The 13,481-nt window shown below is 40.9% G+C and overlaps 1 protein-coding gene across 1 annotated transcript in view; it reads right to left on the bottom strand.

The window, feature by feature from the left end:
• Positions 1-561: 561 nt before the first annotated feature.
• The window catches only part of LOC130283196 (uncharacterized), a 71,374-nt gene continuing 58,454 nt past the window's right edge, over positions 562-13,481 (bottom strand). Inside the window, exons 12-17 of the mRNA XM_056532401.1 lie at positions 12,257-12,380; positions 11,968-12,026; positions 11,709-11,796; positions 7,781-8,437; positions 3,696-3,911; positions 562-1,888 (exon numbers count right to left, since the gene is read on the bottom strand). Coding sequence (XP_056388376.1) covers positions 1,056-1,888; positions 3,696-3,911; positions 7,781-8,437; positions 11,709-11,796; positions 11,968-12,026; positions 12,257-12,380 — 1,977 coding nt within the window. The 3' untranslated portion in view covers positions 562-1,055. The remainder of the gene's footprint in view (positions 1,889-3,695; positions 3,912-7,780; positions 8,438-11,708; positions 11,797-11,967; positions 12,027-12,256; positions 12,381-13,481) is intronic.

Below are 13,481 nucleotides of genomic sequence, written 5' to 3'. Positions count from 1 at the left end.
TCAATAGGGAAATAGGTTGAATTTGATGGACTCTGGTCTTTTTTCAACCTTATGAACTATGTTACTAAAATGGGCAAGTGTATTTCAGTTTTTTTTTTTTTTCAATAGACTTGCATTGAGGGGGGGGGGGGGGGGCTATGACATAACAAGCTCCCGGCTCCAGTGTTTGGAACAGTTTGTTCCAAACGCTGAGCAGCAGGGTATCCCCTTTAAGTATCATTTAGGAGGTCAGAGGAAAATCCACAAAAAAACTGAATAGGAGCAGAAAAAAAGGTCTCCGAAATTTTTTCTGTGTAGAATTTTGACAAAGAAAATAATTTTTTTATGCTATTGATATTATTAGTCCCCCATGAATATTTTTTTTTTTTTTTTGTTAAATATAAAGTCTCACCCCTAATAAAAATGTAAATCCTTTTCCTTGGTTGTATTGATACTGCTTGTTTTATATTGTTTATTGTGATGCTCTGTTTTTATATTCCTCCTTTACTGTGTCTGCGATTTGGGGGCACTATTCCGCACTGTTTGTACATCTACTATTTTGTACTCAATAAATCTGCTGTGTTTGAGACTAAAAATTTTAATCATCCCCCCTTTTCCCATTCCATAAATAACAGCATGTACAAAACAAAATGAAACATTTTTGGTATTGTCACGTGCAGAATTGTCTGCACTATTAATACATATGGAAAAGTAAAAACGTTATAAGGATAATTTTAAATATAATTATTTTCCTACAAAATGTTAATTATAATAAAATAAAACCCTATATAAATTGGGTAATTATATTGACTTACAGAATAAAGATAACATGCAACGGTTATGGTAAAATGCATTGGATAGAAACATAAGGCTCCAAAAGTTGTAAAATGGATTTAGCGTTTGTGGTAATAGGAGTGATGTCATCACGTTACAATTGGCACCACATAAAATTAGTAAAAAAAAATGAAAACACAAAAATGAAAAATTGCTGCGTCATTAATGGGTTAACATTGCTATAGTTAATATATTTTTCTTTAATGTGTAACACGATCTGAAATCAAAGTTAAACACTTCCCTTAATCTGAACATGCAAAAGGATTCTTTTCTGCGTGAGTTCTCTGATGTGTAACAAGACTTGATTTTTGGTTAAAACATTTCCCACATTCTGAACATGAAAACAGAGTCTCTCTTGAGTGAACTATTTGATGTTTAACAAGATATGCTTTTTGGGTAAAACATTTCTCACATTCTGGACATGAAAACGGCTTTTCCCCTGTGTGATTCTTCTGATGTTCAACAAGATTGGATTTCCTGGTGAAACATTTTCCACATTCTGAACATGAAAAAGGCTTCTCCCCTGTATGAATTCTTCGATGGTCAGCAAGACTTGATTTATAAGTAAAACATTTCCCACATTCCAAACATGAAAAGGGCTTCTCGCCAGTGTGAATTCTCTGGTGGTCGCTGAGACTTGATTTCTGAGTAAAACATTTTCCACATTCAGTGCATGAAAAGGGCTTCTCCCCTCTGTGATTTTTCTGATGTTGAACAAGATGTGATTTCTGAATAAAACATTTCCCACATTCTGAACATAAAAATGGTCTCTCATTTTTGTGTATTCTCTTATGTCTACAAAGGCTACATTTAGTCTTGAAATTCTTTCCACATTCAAAACACATAAATATTTTACCCCTTCTAGGAGCTGAAGCTTGTTGACCATTCAGTGACTGATCAGAAACAGATTCTGTGTGGTAAATAGAATCGGTAGCTAATTCTCTGTTTTGAAGGACAGAGGTTAATGCTGAACTAAAGGAAAGTTCTTCCGAATTATCATGAGCAATATCAATATATTCTACTTTAAAACCAGGAGATGCAAGTACAGGTCCCTCCAAGTCTCTGGTGAAGTTATCTGTTTAAAAAAAAAAACAAAAAAAAAAAAACTTCATATTCACTCTTTTTTTTTATTTTTTTTTTTACAAAAAATACCCAATAAACAAGATTTGTTATTGGAGTGGAGAATAGTAGAAGACTACTGTCTTTGTCAAGGTAACAGTATGTTAGCCTATTCATAACAGTATGTTTGGCAGTTTAGTATCATTATTAGAGATGAGCGAACTTACAGTAAATTCGATTCGTCACAAACTTCTCGGCTCGGCAGTTGCTGACTTTTCCTGCATAAATTAGTTCAGCTTTCAGGTGCTCCCGTGGACTGGAAAAGGTGGATGCAGTCCTAGGAGACTCTTTCCTAGGACTGTATCCACCTTTTCCAGCCCACCGGAGCACTGGAAAGCTGAACTAATTTATGCAGGAAAAGTCAGCAACCGCCGAGCTGAGAAGTTCGTGACGAATCGAATTTACAGTAAGTTCGCTCATCTCTAGTCATTATTAACAGGGATAATGTAGTAGTGAACTATGTATTTGAGTTTTTTCTTTTCACGTACATTATATGGACAAAGTTATTGGGACACAATAAGCCTAGAGGAGCTTTTAGAAAATCCCATTCTAATTCTGTATGCAGTTAGTCCCCCTTTGTAGGCTCTTTCTACAAGATTTTGGAATGTTGCTGTGGGAATTTGTGTCTATTTATCCAGTAGGGCTTTAGTGAGGTCAGACATTAAAGAGGTTATCCAGAAATCGAAAAACAGACCTAAGAGACAGACAGGGAGCGGTCTTTGAAAAAAAAAAAACTTCTCTCTGTTTTTCGATTCCTGGATAATCTCTTTAATGCTGGGCTAGAGGACCTGGGTCACAATTTTCATTCCAGTTCATCCCAAACATTTTTGATGGGGTTAAAGGGGTACCCCACTGGTCAGCATTTGGAACAAACTGTTCCGAACGCTGGAGCCGGCACCGGGAGCTTGTGATGTCATAGCCCTACCCCCTCTTGCTTTCACGCCCCACCCCCTCAACGCAAGTCTATCGGAGGGGGCGTGACAGTCATTTAACCCCATTTTTGATGGGGTTAAAGGGGTACTCCGCTGGTCAGCGTTTGGAACAAACTGTTCCGAACGCTGGAGCAAGCATCGGGAGCTTGTGATGTCATAGCCCTACCCCCTCTTGCTTTCATGCCCCACCCCCTCAACGCAAGTCTATGGGAGGGGGCGTGACAGTCGTCACGCCCCCTCCCAGACTTGCATTGAGGGGGCGGGGCGTGACATCAAGAGGGGCGGGGCTATGATGTCACGAGCTCCCGGCGCCGGCTCCAGCGTTACGAACAGTTTGTTCCAAACGCTGACCAGCGGAGTACCCCTTTAAGTTCAGGGCTCTTTCTGGGACAGTCAAGCCCCTCCACACCAAACTCACCCAACCATGCCTTTCTGGAAATTGCCTTGTGTACGGAGGCATCACAAAGTTGGTATCATACAACTGACCTGTCCGCTTGGCCAATCACTAGCCGAGACAGGACGCCTCTGCGGCCAGTGATTAGTCCTACACTAAGCGTTCATCTCAGAAGCAGAAAAAGACAGGAGATTGGGTGACCAGAAGGAAACCACCAGGAACTGTGGGGGAAACGGGGATAGGGAAGTATATCTTTTTTTTTTTCTATTATTTTTCCCCAGCCTATTATTTTTCCCAAAAGATGGAAAACCCCTTTAAGATTTCCTCTCACTGGAATTTTGTGACCCAAGCCAACTCCTGAAACAACACCCCCATAGCATTATTACTCATCCACCAAACTTTGCAATTGACACAATGAAAACTTGCACATATTTTACCCTCTCGGGCTGAATCTTGTTGATCGTCCGGTGACTGATCAGATGACGATTCCTTGTGGTTAGTGGAATCAGCAGATAAATCTCTGCTGTGAAGGCCCGAGGTTAATGTTGAGGTAATGGAATCTTCTTTAGAATTATGTTCAGGAAGATCATTATCTTCTCCTTTAAAACCTGGAGATAAAAGGACACGTTCTTCTATGTTTCTGGCAAAGTCATCTGAAAAAACAACAACAAAACAAACGCATTTTTATAAATTTTATTCTATTGCAAAGTACAATAAACAAGATAAAGTGGAAACTATTTGTTAGACTATTTATTAGACTTTATTTTAGACAGTACCTTTGTAAGCTGCAGACGTTTACAGTGTCATTGGTAACGGTGAAAGAAAGAAATGAAAAGATTATCAAAAATATTGTAAAAAATCTGCATGGTTTTGTTAGATTAACACTTTAGAGTGGTGACAAGGTGATTTTAGTGCTCACTCTTTCTGCTGTTATTGAGCCCCTAAGGGTCCATGACGCACAATTATTTCTCATTCCATTTCTTTTAGTTGTCTGGCCAATCACAGCACCCACTCTATGAAATAGTGCTGGTGAATATGCAACGGACTGACTGTGCTGGAGAAGGATTTATTTTACATTCCAGTAGACAGAAAATGAAGGGAGAAGGGGTTACTGATAAAATGGCTTTGCAAAGGTGCTATGTGAACAGAAATTAAAGTAACAGTGGCTTCAGACAAAAAAAAAGTGCTTATACTAAAGCAGCTGCTGAGATTAAAAGGGAACCCTTGATTTACCTTTCGGGGACATATATGAGACAGGCTCACAGATGGCATAGACACAGCCCAGGCTTGCTTTCTCTCTCTCTCCTGCATATAGAATTAGCTAAGTCCAACCTCCATTTCCTGCGTTCCGTTGTGATCGCTCTGTTACTAGAGACGGACTGAGCCTGTCATATCTAGTAATCAAGATTTCAGAGCATTTTTTCTGGACTAAGAAGTCATTTTTAGTTAAAGGGGTACTCCGGCCCTAGACATCTTATCCCCTATGCAAAGTATAAGATGTCCGATCGTGGGGGTCCCGCCACTGGGGACCCCCAAAATCTCTCATGCAGCACCCCCTATCATCAGCCTCACGGAGCGAAGATCACTCCGTGTCTGATGATTCACGATCACAGGACCGGAGTATCGTGATGTCATGGCTCCGCCCCTTGTGATGTCACACCCCACCCCCTCAATACAAGCCTATGGGAGGGGGCGTGATCGTGAGTCATCAGACATGGAGCGATCTTCGCTCCGTGAGGCTGATGATAGGGGGTGCTGCATGAGAGATTGCGGGGGACCCCAGCGATCAGACATCTTTTCCCCTATCCTTTGGATAGTGGATAAGATGTCTAGGGGCGGAGTACCCCTTTAATATAGAGATTTACAAATACTTTACAAATCACATAGGAAGGAATTTGTTTAAAACGACAGTGACTGTTTAGGATATGGTCACACGTGCCGTATTTTGCTGCTGCATATTTTCCTAAAAATGTAAGTAAGAGTGTGACTTTAACCTTAAAGGGGTTTTATGGCCATAAGCGATTAATCGGCAGGTAACAATCACCCAGCACCACCACTGATCAGTGATGATCAGCACTGCTATATAAGCTCCATACACTGTAATGATGGTGCTGGGAAATGCAGAGCAGCTCCCATTCACTTCAATGGTAAACCGCTCTACAGTTACCCAGTGCCACCACTACAAACAGTGTATGGAGCAGAGACTGCACAGCATTTATTTCCAGTATCACTGGAGTGTCTATCAGCTGATTGGTAGGGGTTACTGGTGCCCCTGCAAATTAACTATTGATGTCCTACCCATAGCTTTTGGCTGGAGAACCTCTTTCCTGAAAAAGAAAAAAAGGGTAAAATTGCTACAGTTCTTGAGTACAATATTTTTTTCCCTTGTATGTCCATGTATGATGCTTTTGTCTTTTTGCATAAACTATGCTCAGCCTTGAGAGCATTCATCTCAGACGAGACCTTGTTATAGGGGTTGTCCTGGGATCAAATAAAAATGATAGATGACTTGGGGTAGAGCTGGGCGGTAAGAACAAATATGTGTATCACGGTATTTTTGTAACTTATGGCGGTTCATCGGTATATAACGGTATTTCTTTCACCCCCTCCCCCAAATGATGTTATCCGTCAGCGCTGTTCTGCTCCCCCCCCCAATAGATTATCAGCCCAACGGGGTACTGCTCACATATGTCACCTGCAAGCACTGCTCTCCTCCTCTTTGTTGGGGGCCGCCAGCGCTGGAACTCTATACTGTACGCCAGTGGTCTCTAACCTGCGGACCTCCAGATGTTGCAAAACTACAACTCCCAGCATGCCCGGACAGCCAACGGCTGTTTTGCAACAGCTGGAGGTCCGCAGGTTTGAGACCACTGCTGTACTCTGTATCCCTATGCCCGGGCTGCAAAAGATAAAGAAAATAAACTTTAACTTACCTACCTCGGCCTTACGCAGGGGGCGTGAACGTCGGACAGCCATCAGCCTATCACCGGCCGCAGCGATGTCCCACCCCGACCAGTGATAGGCTGAGCCCACTGCCATGTAAGGAGCTCTGGCCGACTTCTTAGATGACAGTGGGCTCAGCCTATCACAGGCCAGGGCGGGACACAATGTGAGGCCGACGTAGGTAAGTTAAAGTTTATTTTCTTCATCTTTTGCAGCCCGGGCATAGGGATACAGCGTACAGCAGTGGTCTCAAACCTGCGGACCTCCAGCTGTTGCAAAATTACAACTCCCAGCATGCCCAGACAGCGTTGGCTGTCCGGGCATGCTGGGAGTTGTAGTTTTGCAACATCTAGAAGTCCGCAGGTTGGAGACCACTGACGTACAGTATAGAGTTACAGCACCGACGGCCCCCAACAAAGAGGAGGAGGGCAGTGCTTGCGGGTGACATATGTGAGTAGTACCCCGCTGGGCTGATAATTTATTGGGGGGGAGCAGAACAGCGCTGGCGGGTAACATGATTTGGGGGGGGGGAGCAGAACAGCACTGGCAGGTAACATGATTTGGGGGAGAAGCAGAACAGCGCTCGCAGGTCACATATGATTAGTGGGGACAGCGCAGCGCTGGGCTGATTCATTCATTCCCAAGGGGGAGGGGCCAAACCGGTATTGCGGTATGGGAAAATTCATATCGTGCAGCACAAAAATTTCGGTATTCGGTATGAACCGGTATACTGCCCAGCCCTAACTTGGGGTAGTGTAAAAATATTAACCTCCTACAAAAAGGACCTAAACACCAAGTAACGCACACTGCTAAAATCATGTGACAACATGCACCCCCTGACGTAGCCTGTGTGGCAAAACTGCTTGGTGTAAGTTTACTGGTATAGGGTTTGTTATTTGTAGCCTGTTGTGGCACATGGACTATTGACTCTCATGTATACTAGTTTCCTATGTGTATGATCCTCATACCCCAATGCTACTATTTTTACCCTGTTGGTTGTTTCCCAACCACTTATTGATTGCATTATGTGTATGCTTATCAGGTATACTCACTAAGAGCAGCATTTTATTGGTCATTTTTTTACTGCCTTTGTCTTGAATTGATTTTCTATGTACATTGTCCAATAAAGACATTTATGTATTGTTGATTACATAATTTTCGCAGAGTGCTTTATTTTGTGTGGTGTAAATATAATACAGAATACTCACCTACCCCAAGCCCCCATAGTTGCTTTGCAGATGTTCCTTGTCCCTGCTCATTGCCACTCCTTCCTGGTTCCTGATGATGCGTCGCCCCCACAAGAAGTGCCCACTCAGCCAATCGCTGGGGGAGGACATTGGCGAGACCATACGGACATTCCTACAGGGATGACGCGTCACCAGGAAGTAGCAGCTGTGCTGTCTCAGGGTGTATATTTCTTCTTTATTATTTGTGGTCTTGATTTACTGTTTTGAAAGTTATGGAAACATGTAAATATTTTTTTTGTAGATTAAACAGTACCATGACTTACGTGTTGTAAAGAATTATCTGATCAGATAGAATTATCTGCAAAGATAGAATTTATGGGTTAACTTCTTACATTCTGAGCAAGAAAAGGGCTTCCCCTCTGTGTGACTTTTCTGATGTTCAACAAGATTTGTTTTCCTTGTAAAACTTTTCCCACATTCCGTACATGAATATGGCTTCTCTCCTGTGTGAGTCCGTCGATGATCTACAAGACTTGATTTATAGGCAAAACATTTCCCACATTCCAAGCATAAAAATGGCCTCTCTCCTGTATGAATTCTCTGATGGTCACCGAGAGTTGATTTCTGAGTAAAACATTTCCCACATTCGGTGCATGAAAATGGCTTCTCCCCTCTGTGATTTTTCTGATGCTGAACAAGGTGTGATTTCTGAATAAAACATTTCCCACATTCAGAACATGAAAACGGTCTCTCATTTCCATGAATTCTCTTATGTCTATAAAGACTGCATTTAGTCTTAAAGCTCTTTCCACATTCAGAACACATGAATATTTTCCCACCTTCACGACCTGTAACTTGCTGATCATTCTGTGACTGATCAGATGAAGATTTCTTGTGGTTAGTGGGATCAGTAGCTAAATCTCTGCGGCAAAAGACAGAGGTAAATGCTGAAGTAATGCAATGTTCTTCAGAATTATCTTGTATATTATATTCCACTTTATAATCTGGAGATAAAATGATATGTTTCTCCAAGTTTTTGGGAAAGTCATCTGTTGGAAAGAAAAACTCATTTTTATGATCTACATTTGCAAAGCTGACCTTTTATTAGGTTATTTACAACACAGGTTCTGTGGGAGATGCAGCAGCTCTAAGTTTTTAGTGGTAAAAGTGTCTTCTGCACTAGCTATGTGGTGTGGTGGTGGAAGTACTAGTAAAATACATACAATACTGGTTTTTTTCCCTTCTTTGTCACATTTAATTGTTTCAAATAAAAAATAAAAAATTATAATTATATACAATGCATTCCTAAGTCTTTAGACATTTTCTAGTTTTGTTGTAAGGCAGCCTTGTGCTAAAATAAAAAAAAAAACATGTTTTCACTCATCATTTGGCACTCAATATCCCATAATGACCAAGTGAAAACTGAATGTCAAAAATCTTTGCAAATATTTTGAAAAGGAAAAATGTAAATATTGCATTGACATAAGTATTCAGACCCTGTACTCAGGACAAGGCAGTGATTAAAGCCTCCAGTGTTCTTGGGAATGATACCACAAGGTTTCAAACCTGGATTTGGGGATTTTTGCCATGTCTTGATGACAGGTAAACTGTTGGCCCAGTACGAGATCAAGAGCACTTTGGTTCAGGTTTTTTTTTTTTTTTTTTAAATCTCATAGTACTTTGCTCCATGAAGCTTTCCCTTTATCCAGACCAGTCTCCCTGTCCCAGTCGCTAAAAAAAAACCCACAACCTCACAGCATGATGTTGCCACCACTGTGTTTCTCTGTAGGGATGGTATTGGTCAGGTGATAAGCAGTGTCTGGTTTTCTTCAAACATGACGCTTAGAATTAAAGGAGTATTCCAGGATTTTTTTTATTTGACTATGCGACATGGGCTGTAAAGTTAGTGTAGTTCAGAATCTAGTGTCTGTACCTGTGTGTGATGGTTTTCTCACAATTCTGTGATTATCGCTCCAATATTTAATTTTAACAGCATACAAAATTACTCATGTCTCGGGATTTCCCAGGTTGCAGCGTGTCGAGACCCGACATTACTAGTCAGGTGATCAGAGGAAGTCTGTCCTGTTCCAATGTATGGAGCGACCACTGGGTGGGAGAGAGTTGGAAACACTGGTGTATTGCATTGAAGGGAGCACGGGTGGGGTGGCTGATGTGTGGGAGGGAGGAAAGTGACCTCATACTTACAAACTATGGAACTATGGGATGTGTAGTTTAAAGAACGAAATTCAACAGGAAATACCCAGTTCTGGCAAGTGTGTACTACTAAAATTACTTTATGGATAACCCCTTTAAGGTCAAAATGTTCAATTTTGGTTTCATCAGACCAGAGAATTCTGTTTTTCACAGTCAAAATTTTTGGTAAACTCCAGGCAGCTTTCATGTGTGTTTTATCGAGAAAAGGCTTCTTTCTGTCCTCTCTTATATAAAGCTCAGATTGGTGGTGCTGTAGTTAAGGTTGCCCTTCTGGAACTTTCTTTCATCTGCACACAGGATCTTTGGAAAACAACAAGAGTGACCATTGAATTCTTGGTCATCTCTCTTGCCAAGACCCTTCTTCCCCAATTACTTAGTTTGGTGGGGTGGGCAGCTTTAGAAAGAGTCCAGGTTATTCCAAGCATCTTCCATTTAAGAATTATGGCAGCCACTGTGCTTTTGGGAACTTTTAGTGCAACAGAAATGTTTTGTATCCTTCTCTACATATGCAACTCCACACATTCCTGGCTCTGAGCTCTGCAGGCAGTTCTTTTCTTCTCATTTTTGGTTTTGGACTCCAATCAAGGTGTAGAAACATCTCAGAGATGATCAATAGAAACGGGAGGCCCCATAGGTAAATTTCAAGTGTCATAGCAAAGGGTCTGAATACTTATGTTTATACAACATTTTAGGTTTTCCTTTTTAATAAAATTTGAATTTTTTTTTAGAAATTCTATTATTACATTCCTATTATGGGGTAATGGGTGCAGATCGATGGGGGGAAACTTTTTAATCATTTGTGAGGAGTCTTTTACATCGCTAAGAAATTATGGCTGACTCCTACTTGCAGAAATGTTTTATTTCTACTGTATCCACCCACGGTTCTTAAAGTGCCACACATCAGGAAGTGGGGCTTCATAAAATAGGTGTTGATGGGAGAGTGGGGAAGGTAACTATAAGTCTATTTTTTTTTTTAGCCTGCCTGAGCACTAATGTATAGTGCTATAAACCTTTCCTTGTGGCTTATCTCTGTACTAAAAAGTGTAATAGTTTTGAAGTAAAAAAAAAATAAAATGGGTCAGAATGTTACAGGCTTCAGGGCTGGCATTTATCATTGTAGGAGTAAGTGAAGCATTTATCATTGTAGGAGTAAGTGAAGCATTTATCATTGTAGGTGTAAGCGGAGCATTTATCATTGTAGGTGTAAGCGAAGCATTTATCATTGTAGGTGTAAGCGAAGCATTTATCATTGTAGGTGTAAGCGAAGCATTTATCATTGTAGGAGTAAGCGAAGCATTTATCATTGTAGGTGTAAGCGAAGCATTTATCATTGTAGGAGTAAGTGAAGCATTTACCATTGTAGGTGTAAGTGAAGCATTTATCATTATAGGTGTAAGTGAAGCATTTATCATTGTAGGTGTAAGTGAAGCATTTATCATTGTAGTGTAAGTGAAGCATTTATCATTGTAGGAGTAAGTGAAGCATTTGTCATTGTAGGTGTAAGTGAAGCATTTATCATTGTAGTGTAAGTGAAGCATTTATCATTGTAGGAGTAAGTGAAGCATTTATCATTGTAGGTGTAAGCGAAGCATTTATCATTGTTGGTGTAAGCGAAGCATTTATCATTGTAGGTGTAAGCGAAGCATTTTTCTACACCTTTTTTGTGTGCTGGTAATGTGTAGGAGCACTACCTTTATTAAATGGTCACAGAGACTTTGATATATTTTGTGCAGGTCACATTTTCACATACACTAAAAAGCTAAGCTAAGTCTGGGATGGTGTCGTTTTAGAGACTTTTCAATGGATTTGCGCCTTTTTTTATTTTTATTTTTTTTGCACCTTTTCTCAAAAAGGCGCAGTTGATAAAACCATATCATCCATATCTTCCATATCATGTGTATTGCCAAAATCAGTGGACTGTAACTCAAAATCAGCAGAAATGTGTAAACCTAAAGGCGCAAATAAACCCTGCTTGCGCCTTTTTTGCACCTTTTCTAGACACAAACAAACTGTCTAAAGGCAATGTTAAATGTCGGCTTATGTGTCTGACATCAAAAGGGGCCTAGCATATGTGACTAGTTGCAGTACCTAATAGTTATCCCTTACCTGTGCTAATATAGGAAGGAATTTCCTCTTCTTTACACTCTTTATCTTCGGCGATTACGTCACATTTAAAATCAGCCCATTCTTCAGTCTAATAAAAGAAATAATGCACAAATAAGAAGACAGCAGGAGAAGTTCACTGGATCATTTTATAAAACAATAATAACCCATATAACATACTTTATCTTGAGAAACTAAATAGTAAACAATGAGCAAAATCTCAGCAAGATCATATATTTATGTATTGTGATCTTTCATCTACCCTTTTGTGTGTAGGAAGGCTGGAGAATCCATCTGGCATGTTCTTGATATTCAATCCATCTGTAGGAATAAAAACCTATGCTGAATTGCTTGTTTATGCTATTTTTAAAGGAAGTTCAAAACAGCTTTTATCCAAACCTGTGTAGAGGAAAAGTGGTGCAGTTGCCCATAGCAACCAATCAGATTGCTTCTTTTATTTTACAAAGGCCTTTTTAAAAATAAAAGAAGTGATCTAATAGGTTGCTATGGGTAACTGCACCACTCTTCCTCTACCAAATGTTTCTACTTACACATAGACTTGAGGGACTGGTGCTCCTCCGCCATGAAATCATTGTACAGATGGCTGTGGTCTTCCATATACTCCCACTCCTCAAGAGAGAAATAAACAGCAACATCCTGATACCTTATAAAAACCTGACACACAAAAAGAAAGAGATCCAGATTATTTCTGGACCACTGTAATGACCAGTCATAGCATTCTGTTAAAGGGGTACTCTGCCCCTGGCATCTTATCCCCTATCCAAAGGATAGGGGATAAGATGTTAGATCGCCGCGGTCCCGCTGCTGGGGACCCCTGGGATCGCCACTGCGGCACTGCACTATCATTACTGTGCAGAGCGAGTTCGCTCTGTGTGTAATGATGGGCGATACAGGGGCCGGAGCTGCGTGACGTCATGGCTCCGCCCCTCATGACATCACGGCCCTTCCCCTTAATGCAACTCTATGGCAGGGGGCGTGACGACCGCCACGCCCCCTCCCATAGACTTGTATTGACGGGGGCGGGCCGTGACATCACGAGGGGCGGAGTCGTGACGTAACGATGCTCCGGCCCCTGTATTGCCCGTCATTACATGCAGAGCGATCTCGCTCTGCGCAGTAATGATAGCGGGGTGCTGCAGCAGCGATCCCCGGGGTCCCCAGCAACGAGACCCCTGGGATCTGACATCTAATCCTGTATCCTTTGGATAGGGGATAAGATGTCTAGGGGCGGAGTACCCCTTTAAGGATTGTTCTCTTTCATTGGTATTTTGTGTTCACAAAATATCAGTATAACAGGCTACAATTCGCAATTTATTTATTGATTAATGACCATATTAGATAAAAAACACAAGCCTATTGTATATGTGTGCAGCTCAACCCTTGAAATAATAGACTACATCTGGCAATGCACATTACAGTGATCCCTCAACTTACAATGGCCTCAACATGCAATAGATTCAACATACAATGAATGGTCTTTTCTGGACCATTGTAACCAAACTCACTGTACAATACTACAGATAAGTCCAGATCTGTGAAATGTGTCAATGGCTGGAAGAAGCAAAATGGGCATTCACTGGTAAAACCCCTGTATTACTGAAGTGTATGCACTGAATTTCTGTCTGGTAGCGCCTCCCTACAGTACAGGGAGGTACTAGATATTCTGTACTACTCTTAAAGGGGCACTCCGCTGGAAAACATATATATATATATATATATATATATATATATATATATATATATGTATATATATAT

The sequence above is a fragment of the Hyla sarda genome, chromosome 7, assembly GCF_029499605.1.
Source record: "Hyla sarda isolate aHylSar1 chromosome 7, aHylSar1.hap1, whole genome shotgun sequence".
NCBI classification, from domain to species: Eukaryota; Metazoa; Chordata; class Amphibia; order Anura; family Hylidae; genus Hyla; species Hyla sarda.
This window is presented reverse-complemented; position numbering and strand designations above follow the sequence as displayed.